At 38.1% G+C, this 17,508-nt stretch overlaps 2 protein-coding genes and 2 long non-coding RNA genes across 14 annotated transcripts; 2 read left to right on the top strand and 2 right to left on the bottom strand.

Moving 5' to 3' along the window:
* Nucleotides 1-10,013: 10,013 nt before the first annotated feature.
* LOC116935046 lies at nucleotides 10,014-13,100 on the bottom strand. 8 transcript variants are annotated; one of them, XR_006646454.1, is made up of 5 exons: nucleotides 12,689-13,096; nucleotides 12,191-12,607; nucleotides 11,119-12,121; nucleotides 10,895-11,045; nucleotides 10,014-10,831 (listed from the first exon to the last, which is right to left on the bottom strand). It is a non-coding gene; the product is annotated as an uncharacterized LOC116935046 (long non-coding RNA). The 8 variants fall into 8 exon arrangements; XR_006646458.1 differs by having other exon boundaries at nucleotides 10,895-12,121; nucleotides 12,689-12,755; nucleotides 12,828-12,845; XR_006646459.1 differs by having other exon boundaries at nucleotides 10,895-12,121; nucleotides 12,663-12,755; nucleotides 12,828-12,842.
* LOC123472175 lies at nucleotides 10,568-12,504 on the top strand. Of its 4 annotated transcripts, XR_006646451.1 has the most exons (9): nucleotides 10,568-10,582; nucleotides 10,950-11,034; nucleotides 11,134-11,297; nucleotides 11,366-11,428; nucleotides 11,487-11,616; nucleotides 11,681-11,794; nucleotides 11,859-11,930; nucleotides 12,005-12,109; nucleotides 12,212-12,504. It is a non-coding gene; the product is annotated as an uncharacterized LOC123472175 (long non-coding RNA). The 4 variants fall into 4 exon arrangements; XR_006646450.1 differs by having other exon boundaries at nucleotides 10,950-11,297; XR_006646449.1 differs by having other exon boundaries at nucleotides 10,718-11,297.
* An 822-nt stretch (nucleotides 13,101-13,922) lies between the features above and the next one.
* Nucleotides 13,923-14,824, top strand: LOC116923581 (CDGSH iron-sulfur domain-containing protein 1). The gene is made up of 4 exons (XM_032930072.2): nucleotides 13,923-14,090; nucleotides 14,194-14,306; nucleotides 14,376-14,489; nucleotides 14,555-14,824. Exons 1-4 carry the CDS (start codon nucleotides 14,039-14,041, stop codon nucleotides 14,645-14,647), a joined length of 372 nt encoding a protein of 123 aa, XP_032785963.1. The 5' UTR covers nucleotides 13,923-14,038; the 3' UTR covers nucleotides 14,648-14,824.
* Nucleotides 14,760-16,358, bottom strand: LOC116923559 (protein AAR2 homolog). Its single transcript, XM_032930054.2, has 6 exons — nucleotides 16,102-16,358; nucleotides 15,913-16,028; nucleotides 15,732-15,848; nucleotides 15,386-15,665; nucleotides 15,121-15,295; nucleotides 14,760-15,058 (listed from the first exon to the last, which is right to left on the bottom strand). Exons 1-6 carry the CDS (start codon nucleotides 16,266-16,268, stop codon nucleotides 14,822-14,824), a joined length of 1,092 nt encoding a protein of 363 aa, XP_032785945.1. The 5' UTR covers nucleotides 16,269-16,358; the 3' UTR covers nucleotides 14,760-14,821.
* Nucleotides 16,359-17,508: the final 1,150 nt, after the last annotated feature.

Raw genomic sequence — 17,508 nt, 5'->3', positions numbered from 1 at the left:
TTTTTTATGCTAAATCTTTCCTTCGATCTAAATTGGCCCTTATTGCCCAACGGACGATTTGTTGTTCCTGGGGTCAATGATATGGTACAGAGACGATGACGAAGTAATAGCAAATGCAGCGATTGAATCTTGTCTCCGACATCAATGGTATTTTACAGAAGCCTTAGTTGTGTTTGCAATTTTCAACGAGCATTTATCGGAGTTTACTCGGTCAATACTAGCTCGAAAGTCGTGGGAAACACCCAGACCAAAGGAGTTCATTGTGGGAAAACCAAAATTTCCGATTAAATTCATTGACGACATGCCTCTTTTACATTCACTCATAGGCCCGAACTCATGGCTACTTTTTCACGTTATGAGACTTCATGCTAGTCAAACAGATTGGTTGCAGCTTCCGTTAAAGTATTGGGAGTGGATGACTGATTATCGTGAAATTAGGGATTTCGTTCGACAGTTAGAAGTCGTAAATGACTGCGCAGAACGCGGAATAAAATTGATTTCTGATTTTAAAGACATTTGCCAATCCGAGGAACGGCAGGCTTTTTTATTTCAAGTTGTTGAAAATCATAGAGTATCAATGGCGTCCAGGAAGAAGTCTGATCTTGATCGCTTATGAATTTATTCTGTTATGTTATTGATTATCGAGCTGTGTTATTTGAATAGTCATGAACTGAATAGTCTTTTTGTCAAAAATTAACTCAGTGAAAAATAAATTTATCTCATCAATACTACTAATTTATTTAATCAAAACTTATCGCGGGGGGTCTAAATTTCGTTCGATTTTCTTCAAAATTGGTAAAAATATGTAGTTTCACTAGTTAAATAATAATATGTTAAGGCCCGATTTTTAAAACTAACACGCAGTCCGAACGTGCCGAAAAACCGTCAAAAAACACCCATTTTGACACTTTATGAGTTGGCGGGGGGTCTAGATTTTATTTTTTTTTTAGAAAAAAAAATAGGGTAGTTATTCAACCTATAAGTAACCTCAATAAAAAAAGGCCCATATGAAAATAAAAAAAAGTGCGGGAATGAAAGAGACTAATACATACACACCAAAAATATTATCGTTAAACAACAACAAAAATTTGTATCACATCGACATTGGATTGGTATCGTGGTATAAAGATCGTTTAACCTTGTTTGTCCAATATTGGCTTATAATTGGCTAATCGATATCGATCAAGAGCAAAAAATTGAAATTATACCAACATTGGATTAGTATATGAATATATAAATCGTTTAAACTTCGGTTTCTGACTTTGGGATACTATTGGCATTTCGATATCGAACAAGAGCAAAAATTTGAAATTGTACCAACATTGCATTAGTATATTGATATATAAATCGTTTAAACTTGGGTTTTTGACTTTGAAATACTATTGACCTTTGGATATCGAACAAGAGCAAAAATTTAAAATTGTACCAACATTGGATTTGTATATGGATTTATATATTGTTTAAACTTGGGTTTCTAACTTTGAGGTACTATTGGCATTTCAATATCGAACAAGAGCAAAAATTTGAAATTATACCAACATTGGATTAGTATATGGATATATATATCGTTTAAACTTGAATTTCTGATTTTGGGGCACCATTGGCATTTCGATATCGAACAGCATCAAAAATTCGAAATTGTTTTGACATTGGATAAATATTGGGATATATAAATCGTTGAAATTTGGGTTTTGGACATTGGATTATTATTGGCTAGTCGATATCGAACAACAGCAAAGGTTCGAAATTGTATCGACATTGGTTTAGTAGCGGGATACATGCATCGTTAAAACTCAACTTTCTAAGAATGGCCCAGGATGGAATTGATTTGGTTTTTGGAAAACCACATTCCAATATTTTTCCAACCATGGACCAATCTCATGTAATTGATAACGCATTTACGATGTGAACCGACCTAAAATCAACATCGGATGAAGAAAACAGAATGGTCAGTATTGTTTCCTACCCGGGTGTGCTTTTTTAATTTGTTATTCTTAATTAAATTTTTTGTTGTATTTTTGAAATGTTTGGTCTAAATTAACGATTAAACATGAAAATCAAATGATTGTTGTGTAAATTAGTATCTATAATCAGTAAAAATAATAAAACTGTAACCACGTACTAAATTTAAACTAACTTTGGTTTTCACTGGGAAATTTTTTCTAAGTTTTTAACCAAATTCCGGAATTACTCCGGAAAACATATTACTTGATATGTATAGAAATAGCTAAGTGGATAAAGCGTCTGAAAGATGAAATTGTTGTACAGTGGTCTAGGGTTCAAATCCGGCAAATCCGGCTAGGTCTGTCTTTACTTTATGTTACGATGAATAAAGCTATTGTTTTGTTTTAGTCTACTATTTAATTTTTGATGTTGGAATGTTGAATGTTGGTCCAATGTTTTTTTGCGCCATTATTGGCTGCATATCGAAATCGCACATCGGCCCGGGTCATTTCCAACTTGAGTCGCCAAACCTTGTCCATTTCTGTTATGCCACTACTGATAAAATTATCCCGGATAAACACTGCTCGCCAATGTTCTACCAAAATAAATTTATAACATTGGTTAGGTGTTCAATTTTTAACATTGATACAATGTTGTTTTGCGCCATTATTGGCTGCATCTCGAAATCGCACATCGGCCCGGGTAATTTCCAACTTGAGTCGCCAATCTTGTCCATTTCTGTTATGCCAATATTGATAAATTAATCCCGGATCAACACTGCTTGCCGGTGTTCTACCAAAATACATGTGTAATATTGGCATAGCAGAAATGGACAAGGTTTGGCGACTCAAGTTGGAAATGACCCGGGCCGATGTGCGATTCTGATCCTGAACCAATGGCCGATTCTGTATCGGCAACAACATTGGACCTAGATAAAATTCCTACCCGGGCACGATAGACACAACTTCTAATTGTAATCTTTATTAAATTAATAGGTGTAATCCTTAAATATGAAAAACCTAAAATAAAAAGTCATGAGGCGATATTGGCTATTCAAAATTGGCTGAAACATGCAAAGGATGGTATGAAAGCAGAATTGGCGGCGGCAGCGGCAGCAAAAAAAAAAGGAGGAGAATAAAAACAATGAAAAAGAGGATGATTCCGAAGAAAACAGAAGGCCACTACCATCTTCGTCCTCTGATGATGAAGATTAAAATTTTTTCGTTATTCGATTAATATGTAACATGATTGTTGAAAATAAAATTCATTGAGTAACAAAAACCAATTGTAACATTTCTTTTTTTTAATTTTTGTATGTTAATTATGAAAACCAATTAAAGCCCAACTTTAGTGGGGAAAAGGTTCAATTCTTGTCCTTATTCGAAATCCGAAGGACGTCTAAAGGATGTCAAATGGGGACTTCCATGGGATGTATCCTGGGTAGGACATTTTACCTGAATGGGACGTGACCTGGCCTGAAATTTAACGTCCTATGGATGTCCCAATAGCCCATGAGAAACCTCCATAGGATATCCCTCGGACGTCTCTGTGCTATGTGGGTTCTGGATGGCTTCAACTCTGTTTCTGACGAACATCTTCCAACGGTTTGCTTCTCCGCGAATCTAACCAAGGGTTGCCATAGAGTCAGTCCATAAATGCACTTCCCAATTTACTTTGTCAACTGTGTTGACGATTCTTTCAGCTAAAACACTGCCGAGTTCGGCACTAAGTAACTCTAACCGTGGTAGAGATACCTCGTTCTTCGGGAGTGGTGCTGCTCTGGTTTTGCAGCAAATTAGCCGAATGAAGTCTGGATGTCTGGATTTCATGTAAGCAACAGCTCCATACGCTTTGGTTGAAGCGTCACAAAAAACATGCAGTTCTTGCGTGTGTTTGCTAGGTGCCATAGAAATCATCCTTGGCACTTGTATCTTGTCAATGTATCTTAAATCTTCAACAATTGTTCTGAATTGGCTTTCCATTTCTTCGGGCACCTTCTCGTCCCATCCAATCTTGACTTGCCAATATTCTTGAAAAAGAAACTTAAATTGAAGCGTTATGAGTCCAATTAATCCAAGTGGATCCAACATTTTTGTTGAAATTTTTTCAAAAGCTCGTTGAGTCAACACTTGAACTTTTGCTGCTGCGTCTACAATAACGTCTACTTTAAAATAAAAGCTAAAGCCGTGCTAGTATTCCATCTAATTCCAAGCATTTTTTGTGGGTCTTAATTATCACATGAGTGCGACTTGGCTGATTCATCGGTCAGGCATTGTTTTTGTAGATATCTACGCAGCTGTTGGTTGTTTGTCACCCATTTTATTAAGTCTATGTTTGCGTCAGTTTCAGCACAATTCCGATTACGGCCATTTCTTCTTCTACTGTAGATGCATTTGACCAGTAGTCATCTACATATAGGTGGTGTAGAATTTGTTTGCTGTTTTCTGCTAAGTCACCTTTATAGGACTCCAAATATTTCTTCAGGACCTTCCTGAGCCCTGCCGGGCTGCATGTGAGTCTAAATGGAAGACTATACTAAGTTCCCTTAATTTGCCGAACTCGGCTTTGTATGAAGTCTTCATCTCCTGGTCTCTGTCCAATCTTCTTATCAGTGCCTTTGCCTGACCTTCTGCCATGGCTTCATTCTTGCTAAGGTATCTTTTGTTCCCATTCCATGGAGCGGTGCTACATAATGTCCATCATCATCTTGAGTGATGGACTCTGAATAGGTCTTCTACTGTACTGAAAGTGGCACCTTTTCCAGTGGATCTAGACTCTCTAGTTTCCACCATCTGGCAAAATCAATTTCTTCTTTTTTCGTGTCAGTGTATTCATGTAAATCTTTGGGTGTTTCTAGTTTGGCTTTTAAAAGAAAACTGATAACCGTTGTAGACGATATCGCCACCTTCTCATCTTACCCTAGTAGTAGCCATCCCAATTTACTTTCTATCGCTCGAATACCTGTATTTGACACGATCTTTTTTGAGCCGAGAACCTTCCAAACTTGATTCCCTCCGATCAAGACGTCTATTTGGCAGGGTCCTGCTTTTCCGCTCAGTATTCTGTCGTCGGCTAGTTGGTATCCTTGACTCCAAAGTTCGCTGACGAATTCTGTCTTACTTGACCCATCAATTTTCCCGATTTCAGGTTGTTCTATTGCTTCCAGTTCAATATCTTCCGCTTGTGGGATTGTTCCGCGAAGTCGTAGCCTTCTTACGCTTCTTTCCTTTTCTGGATGGGTGTGTCCCACTGCTTGAAGCTCCAGATTGATTTTCCCGACTTCTTGTAACCCTAAAGTCTTTGCTAATTCACTCCTAATAAGGGTTGCATTCGATCCTTGATCGATATAGGCGATAGCTTTATGCCAACCGTTTGGGCCCTCCACTACCACCGTTGCCGTTTGGACGTATACGCCACCAAATAGGCGTGCTTCGATTGAAAGAGGAGTGCCATCTGCTACTTTTAACATTGGAGACGCTGCCACAGTTGCTGTCACCGATTTCGGCTTAACTGCCTTGTTGCTGATAGACGTGTGGTGACCCTGTCCGCACTTCTAGCACTTGCTTGTACTCCAACACTCTCTCACCTGATGATTTTGCCCTAGGCATTTCCAACACCTTTTTTCTTTCTTGATTAGCTCAAGTTTCTTCTCTAGGGTGATATTGTAACGAGTTATCGCCGATGGGTTCGGTGTATCAATCTCGCTATATTCAATCTTTTCAAGTAAACATAACTGTTCTATTAAACTACTGGCCCCAAAGGTCTACACTACAGTCCCATTTATAGTCTTTCAGGCGTGGGAAAGAGTCAGTCGGCGAATCTGATGCATCAGCAATCGGATGACGCTCGAATGACACTTCCGTCGGTCGTTTGTCTAACCGTTACAGCTATAACGGATGGCGAGAGTTCTCTTACAAATGATGCGTGAACGCTACATCCCCCCTGCAGCCTGCGACTCGTCCCGATCGCACTACGACGACGAAGAACAAGGAGAAAAATAAACATAAACCCCCAAAAAAAAGAGACACGAGCCATTTTCGGCAAAAAATCAATGCAAAGAAACAATTTTTGGCCTAAAGTAAAAAAAACAAATGATTGCAAAATTCAATGTAAACAAATTTCTCAACAGAATGCTAGAAGGGTTACTGGTCAAACCAATAGACATTGGTTGCCTCATGCATAGTCAACCGACCTTCCAATTTGACTATGCGTTGAGTCAAGGCTTTTACGGTTGCCCTGGTTTGGCGCAAACGAACGAATAGAATTGCTACCAAACCAAAGAATAAAACCACTATAACTGCTATTAATTCGAAAGGGTAACGAACTCTTTCGGGTTGCCCCGCGCCCCGTCTAGATTTCTCTTCTTCCTCAATGATACGCAGATGTTCCCCCATGAGGGCTACGCGACCTTGAATCATCGCACGGCGCGTCAGTATCGGCAGGCATTTCTGGGTTCTTGCCTCCCCCCCTCCCTTTCTAGTATAGTCTTACTAGCTTCGGGTGCTTTCAAAACTTGCCCTACCTTTTCAAGTTCAGTGAGCGACGGCAGTGACGCGTTGTTCAGTGCATATTTGACATTCTTCCTGAAGCTTGCTTTAAAAATCCAGTTATCCGTGTGTGCGGTACACGACATTGGAACTTCAAAGACATCGAAAGGTTTTCTTCTAATAGATAATTCTAGTTGAATAACCTCACATCCTATGGCCCAGATATACAGTTTTTTGGCCAAGTCAAGGTGGAACATGAGTCGTGCACTGGGTGCGCATACGGGCTTCGTCCTTAACAAACAAAGACATTGCACACCCGGTTTCCCTGTGTTTCCGATTGATGGCGCTAGGGCTCGGCCCCGGTTCTGGAAAACCCGGTTTACCCGCGGTTCGTCGCCAAAAAAGTCGCCCATGAGCGATCCGGGTAGTCTATTTGCCAAAGTGGTTGGCTGGGCGGATTTGATGGGCAAACCGGGTATACCCACCACCATCTTGGAAAATGGTGGCTTGCAAAGCCCCAAGTTAAATTAAAAGGGAGGGTAGCAAAAAAAAATTTTTTGTGGCGGGAAATTCAAAGGGCGTCACTTGATTTCAGGGGAAAACTCTGGTAATCGGGTAGGAAATCGGGGATAACCGGGTTTTGAACCCGGTAATGGAAACGGTTTTCGAAATTGTGTTACCCACATGGTACCCGGGTAGGTAGTGGGCACAAAGTCTTAGGAACCGTTACCACCGGATCCAATTTTTTTGCCGAGAAGACCTACCCATTCGCCCAAATACCTACCCATTGGACACGGGGCCGAGCCCTAGATGGCGCTACTTATCGGAAAAATTAAATTTGGTGACATTAAACAATGAAATGCATCGTCTGCTGATAATTCTACAAAGGCTTGTCTATCAGTTGCTACGGCTAGGAATGGTGGGAGAGGATAAAATTGTGCCCCTTGCGTGGCATTGCCGCTTGGTATATTGTCCCAGCCTTATATACGCATAAAAATTTCTGAATTTTCCCTCATTTTCTTGTTTGTTTATTTCAATCGTGAAACGCTGTACCCTACGTCAATACGGAAAGCTGAGCCAACTCCATCTCGTTCAGGGGCCTGAAAGCTGTCAGGCAAAACATGACGACAACTCCTGTTAGGGTTCAGGTCCCTGGCCTCAATTTGCAGCAAGAGATAGGCAGCTCAATTCGCTATACTAGCGCAACTTGCCTTACGCATTCAGTTGCAACTCCATCTCGTTCGTCCATCTCGTCCATCTCGTGGCAAAAACACAAAACCCCCGAACCGTTATTTTTTTGTTTTGTGTTTGTTATTATTTATGTTTATTGTTTATTTTTCTTTCTGTTTCCTTTCCGTAATACAATGCCTTTTAACTTTATAATTTTGTTTTCATTTATTAGAATATTACTTAATTAAGCAACGGTATAATTTCATTAAAATTACTGTAATAATTGTGAATTTCTACTCATGGGCATTCGGGTAGTGGAACCGGTTCCAAAACCCGATATCATTACTGTATACCCTATTTGACTTTATTTATTTTCCTTCACTTGCACACCCATTTTAAGTTAAGGCTGGGCCATATCTTCTAAAGTGGGTATTTTAAACGAAAGAAAACCGCTTGATAAGCACCTACCCGAGTAATGACCCATCAGCTATTTTTCAGGTAGGTAGGTCGGTGCGGTTTAACGTGTCTCGGGTAATCCCTCTATCACAGTACACAAAATTAAAATAGCTTTATAGGTAACAATATTACGTCTAAATAAACAAATTTTACAGAAATGGATAGCCGATGATGGGGCTATCCACTTCCGTAAAATTTTTACTTAAAAAATACCTAACCGAGTAGTAAACCGATTGGATATTTTTGTCGGTGTGGTTTGACGGATCGTGAACTAAATGAATTATAATCGGTAAACAATAAGCTCTATATTTGAAAAAAATTACAGGAATGGATAGCTTTTGATTAGATCAATCCATTTGTGCAAAATTATCGCATTAAAAAATTTTACTAGGGTATTAAACCGATTTACAATATTTTGCTTTGGTTGGTACGGTTTCACGGGTATCGGGTAACCCCCACCTCCCTGATATATGTAAAACTTAAATAATTTTTTGCGGAAAAACTATAAGTTCAAATTAAATAAATTTTACAGATATCGATAGCCCTCATCAAAAGCTACCCATTTCTGTAAAAATTATGAAAAAACATTCATAAACAAAAAACTTGAGACAAGACGTTTTTTTTATAGTTTTTGCGCTCTATGGATATACTCGACCCTATTGACAAAAGTAAAAAATATAATCCTTTTTCAATTTTTTTTTCTATGAATATTTGTTCAAAATTTTTAATAGAAATAGATAGATCTTGATGAGGGCTATTGATATCTGTAAATATTATTTAATTTGGACTTATAGTTTTTCCGCAAAAAATTATTTAAGTTTTACATAAATCAGGGAGGTGGGGGTTACCCGATACCCGTGAAACTACACCGACCTTAAAAAAAAATTGTAAACCGGTTTACTACCCTAGTAAAATTTTTTAATGCGATAATTTTGCACAAATGGATTGATCTAATCAAGAGCTATCCATTCCTGTAATTTTTTTCAAATAAAGAGCTTATGGTTTACCGATTATAATTCATTTAGTTCACGATCCGTCAAACCACACCGACAGAAATAGCCAATCGGTTTACTACTCGGTTAGGTATTTTTTAAGTAAAAATTTTACGGAAGTGGATAGCCCCATCATCGGCTATCCATTTCTGTAAAATTTGTTTATTTAGACGTAATATTGTTACCTATAAAGCTATTTTAATTTTGTGTACTGTGATAGAGGGATTACCCGAGACACGTTAAACCGCACCGACCTACCTACCTGAAAAATAGCTGATGGGTCATTACTCGGGTAGGTGCTTATCAAGCGGTTTTCTTTCGTTTAAAATACCCACTTTAGAAGATATGGCCCAGCCTTAACTTAAAATGGGTGTGCAAGTGAAGGAAAATAAATAAAACTATGATGTATTGCAAAAAACAAGTCAAATAGGGTATACAGTAATGATATCGGGTTTTGGAACCGGTTCCACTACCCGAATGCCCATGAGTAGAAATTCACAATTATTACAGTAATTTTAATGAAATTATACCGTTGCTTAATTAAGTAATATTCTAATAAATGAAAACAAAATTATAAAGTTAAAAGGCATTGTATTACGGAAAGGAAACAGAAAGAAAAATAAACAATAAACATAAATAATAACAAACACAAAAAAAAAAAATAACGGTTCGGGGGTTTTGTGTTTTTGCCTGACAGGGTTCAGGTCCCTGAACGAGATGGAGTTGCAACTGAATGCGTAAAGCAAGTTGCGCTAGTATAGCGAATTGAGCTGCCTATCTCTTGCTGCAAATTGAGGCCAGGGACCTGAACCCTAACAGGAGTTGTCGTCATGTTTTGCCTGACAGCTTTCAGGCCCCTGAACGAGATGGAGTTGAGCTGAGCCATACTGGGTTCTTCTCTCCGTATTGACTCAAGGTACAGCGTTTCACGATAGAAAAAAATATCAAGAAAACAAGGAGAAAATTAGATTTTTATAACGAAATTTTTATGCGTATATAAGGTTGGGCCAATACAGTTCAAATGAATAAGGGGATATAAAGAATTTTTGCTTATAATTAAGAAATAAAAATAAAAAAATTATCTATCTTAGTTTATTCACAAATCCCGGGTGTGTGAAGCATCTAATCAGTAGGAAAACGGAAAAATCCGCAAAAAAGTACGGCTTGCATACGGAACGCCAAATTACCCCCTAAAATTTCAGCACCTTGGCTAGGGCCATTTATTTTTTTTCGCAGAAAATAATCACCATCCACCAACGCCATCTAGCGGCCACAATACGCACCTTTTTGAAATCCCACCCACCGAAGGAGGAGCTGAATCACTATCGATCTCTACAACCATTTCCTACAATTAATATCGATTTTATCGTGCCAGTGCAGATACAGGTGAATGTCTCAGTGATAATAAATTTGTTTTTGTTTTCTAAACGTTTATCAATTACTGGTTTTCAATACTGTTTATCTCGCTTGTTGCAATAACATACCAGTTTATCTCGCCGTTGAAATGGACGACGCTGTCTGGAGTGTTGCGTTGTAAGTCACGTTTCTCTTTTGTATTGTTTTTGTTTTTTGTATGCGCACACGTGCATTCAACGTATAAAACCTAATGTTATGATTATGCCTGTGATGTCCGATGATTGTACTCATGTATATTTTTGTGTCATTTAGAATCTAGTCGATTAAAACCACATTAAGTGTCCTCAGTGTCGCATATTCACTCCGGTTAGTGCCGGGCAAATCTCTGTGAATTAGGATCTCCAAACCGATCACGATTTGATGGCCCTACTTTTGCAAACAAAAAAAATTTATTAACACAGAGAAATTTATTATCACAGAGACATTCACCTGTATCTGCCACTGGCACGATAAAATCGATATTAATTGTTGGAAATGGTTATAGGAATCTATAGTGATTCAGCTCCTCCTCCAGTGAGTGGGATTTCAAAAAGGTGCAAGCCGTGGCCGCTAGATGGCGTTTGTGGATGGTGATTATTTTCTGCGAAATTATGGCAACCGGTTTTACCAACATTTATTTTTTCTCTTTCCAAAAAAAAAAAAAAAATCTCTACTCTTTCGCCATCTAGCGGTCGATCTTGAACTCGGTTTCCCAAGTGATTTATTCCCTTTGTGTGACATTGCACTATTGCAGTTGCAGTCGAAGTCCTCGCGTTGCTGAGTCCCTCAAACAGCCTGCTGATTTCTGAGCACAACATCAATCTTAAGTGATTTCGTCGGCCGAAAGCGTCAGGTACAACACCTCTTACTCATCATTATTAATTATTATGTGTTAGCCTTACACCTTATTTTTACTTTAAGACGTTGAATTCTGAGCACAGCATCACCATGGCTCAAAATTATTTGGTCGGCCGAAAGCGTCAGGTACAACACTTATTAATCATTATTATGCGTTAGCCTTACATCTTATTTTTACCTTCAGACATTGAATTCACCATCTGATAAGGGTATGAAGGTGAATTCCATCAGTGCTGTACTTAAACATTCTCTGTCAGTAGTTCCATGTCCAGACGGGACAGAACATCTATGGGATAGAATCATATGCTACGTTGGTAAGTGTTACGCAGTGTGCTTTCATTATAGTTAATACTAATAGCAGTCTCGTGTTTTATTCAGGACTTGGTTATTCAGTGAGAAGAATAACGTGAGCTGTACTTAAACATTCTCTGTCAGTAGTTCCATGTCCAGACGGGACAGAACATCTATGGGATAGAATCATATGCTACGTTGGTAAGTGTTACGCAGTGTGCTTTCATTACAGTTAATACTAATAGCAGTCTCGTGTTTTATTAAGGACTTGGTTATTCAGTGAGAAGAATAACGTGAGAAGAATAACAACACACAACATTTCTCATTAGACTTGCAGGTGGGCATCATTTAAGAATGATATACCTTTTTTATACTTAAGAAAACCCCTTGAAAGTTCTTCTTCGCGTTCAGTTAGGGATGACGACTTCAAAGACAAAACATCTGGAACAGGTTGGAAAGAATTGCTTCTCGTTCCTTCCAACAACCGGCTTTTCGTAACAACTGTTTCTATCTCTCGTAAATGCAATGCTAACACATAACAAAAAGCAGACTCCATTTTAAAAAGTAAAACAACCAAGTTAACAATCTTCTTATTACCGTTCTTTCCCTTTTCATTAGGTTTCACCATGTTGAATTCAACTTGACCGACATCAGCAGTACTGCAGGAGCGACGCTTTCACTTTCAGAGCCTCAGGAACGCGAGGACTTCGACTGCAGTATCACACAAAGAGACAGTGTTGCCACGAAAAAAATCATGATCGGGATCGTTTACTGTTATATTAAAGTCTGTTGGAGACAATGTTGTCATAACATGCTTCAAAACTCTCCCTGTAACAATTTCCCCTCCACTTTCTTTAATGTAACTTTGCAATTCTTCTACACAAAGAGAAATACAGATGGGAAATAACAAATGTGACACAAGAAATCATTCGTTTGTAGAAATGAATCGGAATCTTTCCAATACCAAAAGTCAGCATCATTGCCTGCGAGCCTGCCAATGTTTTCCGTACTTGCCTTCAAATATAAAATTTGGTCATTGATGTACATCACAATTGAAAATATATCCAACCTATGTACATAATTTGTATTTCTTACTATGCATTGTGCTACTTTCATGTAGTTGAGGCCAACAGGTTGCACAGGTTACCCTAACCCCATTACTCTTGGAGTATATGTTATGCAGTAAACTTTTAATGCAAAGCACAAGTAGGACTGTAGGAGATTTAGTAGCTACTTTTTATTTTCGTTGCTTTCTGTCATTGGACGATTTGCGCAGTTAATAGACCGGCCGAATAGCAGCTGGCGCTGGCCACACCGTCTCGGACGTGGTAAACCGTTTACGAGTACCGTGGCGTGTAGTATGCAAACGGGAATTTTAGAGGTACCCAAAAGAGTATTAATGACAAACTGTGATGTACTCTGTGAAACTTTACCTAGTGCGCCTGCGAATTCCAACGAGTACTAAGAGAAAATGTGTAAATATACGTAAACTTCAGCTTAATTCAAGGCAGGACCATATTACTTTACTATGAAAGTAATGTGCCAATTATGAATCAAACCACAAGACAGCAGCAATAAGAACTTTTAACGCATTTGAACAAAAATCATGTTCGGAAGATGCGATGCGTGATTGACTCGTTAAAACCGGTTTTTAAAAATTCATTCACAGGTTTTAAAAAACTTTGGTTCCTCCCGCTCATATTGCAACGTGCACTTGGGACTCATTTAAATTTACGTTCCACGATAGATGATATACATATGATAGGGCACGCAGATATTATGTCCAGAGGTGTGCGCCTACCTACCCAAAGATTTGCGATGATACTTAAAATACAATGAAAGCATTTTGTCGACAGTCAAATTCTTAAAACGCTTAAAAGCTAAACAATCACGGAAAAGGAATTCACATGCGTCGCCTTTATTAAATTAAACGGAGTTGTTCCAATTAACATGACGTGATTGACTGTATCTATTTCAAAAAGCACCAGCAAAGGAGAATCTCAAAAAGAATTGTTGATTGAATAGGTGTATTTTTTGCACATAATAAAGGGAATAAATCACTTGGGAAATAATAAAGGGAATAAATCACTTGGGAAACCGAGTTCAAGATCGACCGCTAGATGGCGAAAGAGTAGAGATTTTTTTTTTTTTTTTGGAAAAAGAAAAAATAAATGTTGGTAAAACCGGTTGCCATAAAACCGGTTGCCATACGAAATAAAATAAATGGCCCTAGCCGAGGTGCTGAAATTTTAGGGGGTAATTTGGCGTTCCGTACTTGCAGAGGCAGCGCCAACTTGCGGCAGGCACGAGCATGATTTTTGAGCATCCTCTCAGCAGGTATAGGCCGATCACAGTCTTTCTATTCTTGGTCTGTGCTTTGACAATCCGCAACAATCTGTCAGCGAAATAGATTTTTCAAATACTTATTTATTAAGTGCATTTCCAATGGATTTCGTGTCAAACATCGTTAGCCGATCTCTTTCTAGCGACGCCTCCGGTAGTAGGACAATTAAATCCTTTTGGGGAATAATAATGGATTTCTTTGTTCCTTAAAATATTCCAATCAAATGCGTATTTTTTGTGATTATGTTTATATCTAGGTCGTGATTGGGCTTGCGCGGCTTCTCTTGGTGTCGCCGCTCTTGGTATATCATATTTCATTGTTGCCAAAGTGTCAGAGTTTGGATTCCTGTGTGCAAAGAAAAAATCAAAGGTTTGATTGTGATTTACATGAAATCTTAGGGTTGACCCATGAAAACGTTTAACATCTGTTGTTAATAAGGGAAACTGGGTAAACCCCGAAATAAGGAAAGAAGATTCAAAAGTAGTTGACTCTTGTGACATTGAAGACATTGGAGAAAAAAAAGTATTTTGCCGGTGCTGGCGTAGTGCCTTGGTAAGGATTATAACACAATTTCAAAATAAAACTTTACATCTTATTCCAGTTCTATCAATTTTCAGTTTCCCTACTGTGATGGTACACACAATAAACATAATCTGGAAACTGGTGATAATGTTGGACCATTAATAGTTGGAAGAAAGAAGAGTAACTGAAATAAAGAACCACCATGGATTCTAAATATGTTGATTGTAGTAAATTAGCATAGAAAAAAAATAGCTCTTAAATCTACCAATTTATACGCTGAATTATATAATGGGGTAAATGTGCAGGTATTTCGTTCTGTATTGATAAGCAATGTATGGATCAATTAAACAGTTACATACTCATTACATATGGTTTTCAATCATTTCAACAATCATTGGAGCTTCGTCCTCTGGCTCAGCATCAAAATCCCATTGGAATCTCTGAGTTACAAATTGTTTGAATTGTATCATTCTCCTTTTAAGTTGAGGATCTACTTCAGAGTTTTCCAAGATGTTGGCAAATAAAACCCTCAAGGTTTTAACCAGAAAGTTCTCTGATGAGATTATGTCTACAAAAAAATCAGTAGGTACTTCTTGCATCTAAATAATAAGAATTTCTAAAGAAAAATTTCCTGTGAAAAATCAAATAAACAATGTATCACCTGGAAATATAAATCTCCAATAAACTCCATGATTAGGGATGGGTTTTTTGAAACCATTTCATCAGCAGAACAAAAAATATGAGTTAAATGCTTCCAATGTTCAAAAGCGCTGTACACCTGACCAATTACAAAGTACAGAAACACCATTTGAAGTTCTGCAAGCAATTCAGATGGACTGGAATAACAACAAATTAGTTTAAGCATAGCCATATGAGAAAAAAAAATGTTAGAACTATAGTGTTTAGAGCAAAATAGTGCTGCTAACCTCTCCCACAATGAAAGCATTTGCTGCAGTACAAAAGATGTGTCCATGCTATACTTTGTAATGTCCCCAGCACTAGACCCTTTTGGAAAGGAATTTTTAGGAATTTCTGTGAAGTTTAATGCCATCAATGGATTTTCCTGCCTAGGTGCTAATAATTGGTCATCAGAATTTAAAATGTTTTCTTTTACAGGCAATCCTGTGTTTACAACAGGTGTTTCAACTAATTCAGCAACAGCTGGAACCTTCTGGGGAGCAGATTCAATTTTTCTAATAACAGCAGCTGTGAAAAATTCCGTATAATGCTTGTTACAACACATAAGTACTTGTGCAATAAGGCAAAACATACTTGTTATTCTACTACTGAGTGATAGCCATTTTTTCCACATTTCAAAGGGGTATGGTCCCAAGTGTTTATCCAAATTTTGTAGATTTTTCTTTAAAACATCAGTTTCTTCATGACTGCCTGTGAAATTAGCACTTAAGCAACAATTGGCCATTAATGTCAGACCTTAGAACATGGAAGTTACAGTTATTGATAACTTCTTCTGTTTCAGGATTCCATCTTCGGACAACAACATCCTTCTTATTGAAATTGTAAAAAAAACCTGTTCTTGGTGCAACACAACCTTGCTTGTCTACAGCACTGTTAAACAATAAAATATTTTTAGAAGGAGAAATACTAAGTGAAAACTATTAAAAGGTAAAATTTTTCTCGCCTGTAATAAACATAGTGAACTCCAGGTGGTATCATTTTGATACCTTTAAATTTCTCTGCAGTTCTCCAACAGTTAAAATCTATCCCCACTTCAGTCCCTATTGGTACATCAAGGAGAAACAAAAAGGCACCTTCCTCGAATAATCTGTTGGCCAATCTTTCATCCATTATTTTCGTATTTTAAATCAAATGTCAAAGCAGGAAGTATGATCAGCTGCTTGCCGCTACCATTGCCGCTACCATGGTATAGGAATAGGAGTTATATGATACGTAGGGCTCGGCCCCGATCGTTTTCGATCGGGGCGAACCGCGGTTTGCCGGCCAAAAATCACCAAACCGTCGGTTCGGTTTAGCCGTTTTTGACTTCGGTGCGGTTCTCGCTTTGGAATTCGTCAAACCGGTGCGAACCGCCGCCATTTTGAAATTTTTTGAAAAGTTGGCGGAAATTTCAAATCAACCAAGCAAATAGCGTTGAGCGTAAATCGCGTTTTTTAGGATTGATCTTATGTGGAAATCCTATAGTTTGCCAGCTGACAGCGAAACAACGATTGATAGTGATCCCAAACCCAAACACGGAAGTTCAAAATCCAAGACGGACCATTCTTTCATAGCTGCTATTATATACACAAAAACTACTGAATCAAAAGCAGATGAATTGAAACAGTATGTGAATGAGGAGACCGAGCCCAGTAACTGTGATCCGACCGATATACTAAGTTACTGGGACCAAAGGTCTAAAAGATGGCCTAAATTATCAAACATGGCTAGAGATATGTTAAGCATTCCAGCCACTAGTGCAGGCAGTGAGAGGGCGTTCAGCACTGGAAAAGATTGTTTTGGGATTGCTAGGATGAGCCTTAATTCCGAGACTGTTGAAGCCCTCATCTGCTTGCGCTCATGGTTTAAAGCCGGTTTGATCAACGAAATTGATTCACGTTCCCACATTCTGACTGAATTCGATATTGAAAACATTGACGAATGATGATTAAGAAAATTTTTGTAATGATGTGGGCAAAAATACAACTGGTTTTTCACATAATTTACGACTTATACTGTTGTGTAAATGTAAACTGTGTAAAACTTGTTGTGTAAACTGTCTAAAACCGCGGTTCTTACGGGTCACACCGCGGTTCTTACGGGTCAAGAAAAAATTCCGCTTTTAATATATAATGTGGCACAGTCTAGCAGAAGTGGAAAGTTAAAGACTTTCAGAAATTCTTGGACCATTTTTATTTTTTAAAAATTATACAAGCATTTTAAAATTAAAATCCAAAAAATGAACTTTGCATAAAAATTAATTCTACGCAAAATAAAAGTTTTTCTAAATGAAAAAAAAATTCAAACACCTTAATGTAACAATTCAAAAGGGGTAGTCCCATAATAGCCTACGTTAAAGTAGGCCCTCTAG

Source organism: Daphnia magna, linkage group LG5, assembly GCF_020631705.1.
Source record: "Daphnia magna isolate NIES linkage group LG5, ASM2063170v1.1, whole genome shotgun sequence".
Lineage (NCBI taxonomy): Eukaryota > Metazoa > Arthropoda > Branchiopoda > Diplostraca > Daphniidae > Daphnia > Daphnia magna.
The sequence above is the reverse complement of the archived record's forward strand: the minus strand, read 5'-3'. Positions and strand labels throughout refer to the sequence as shown.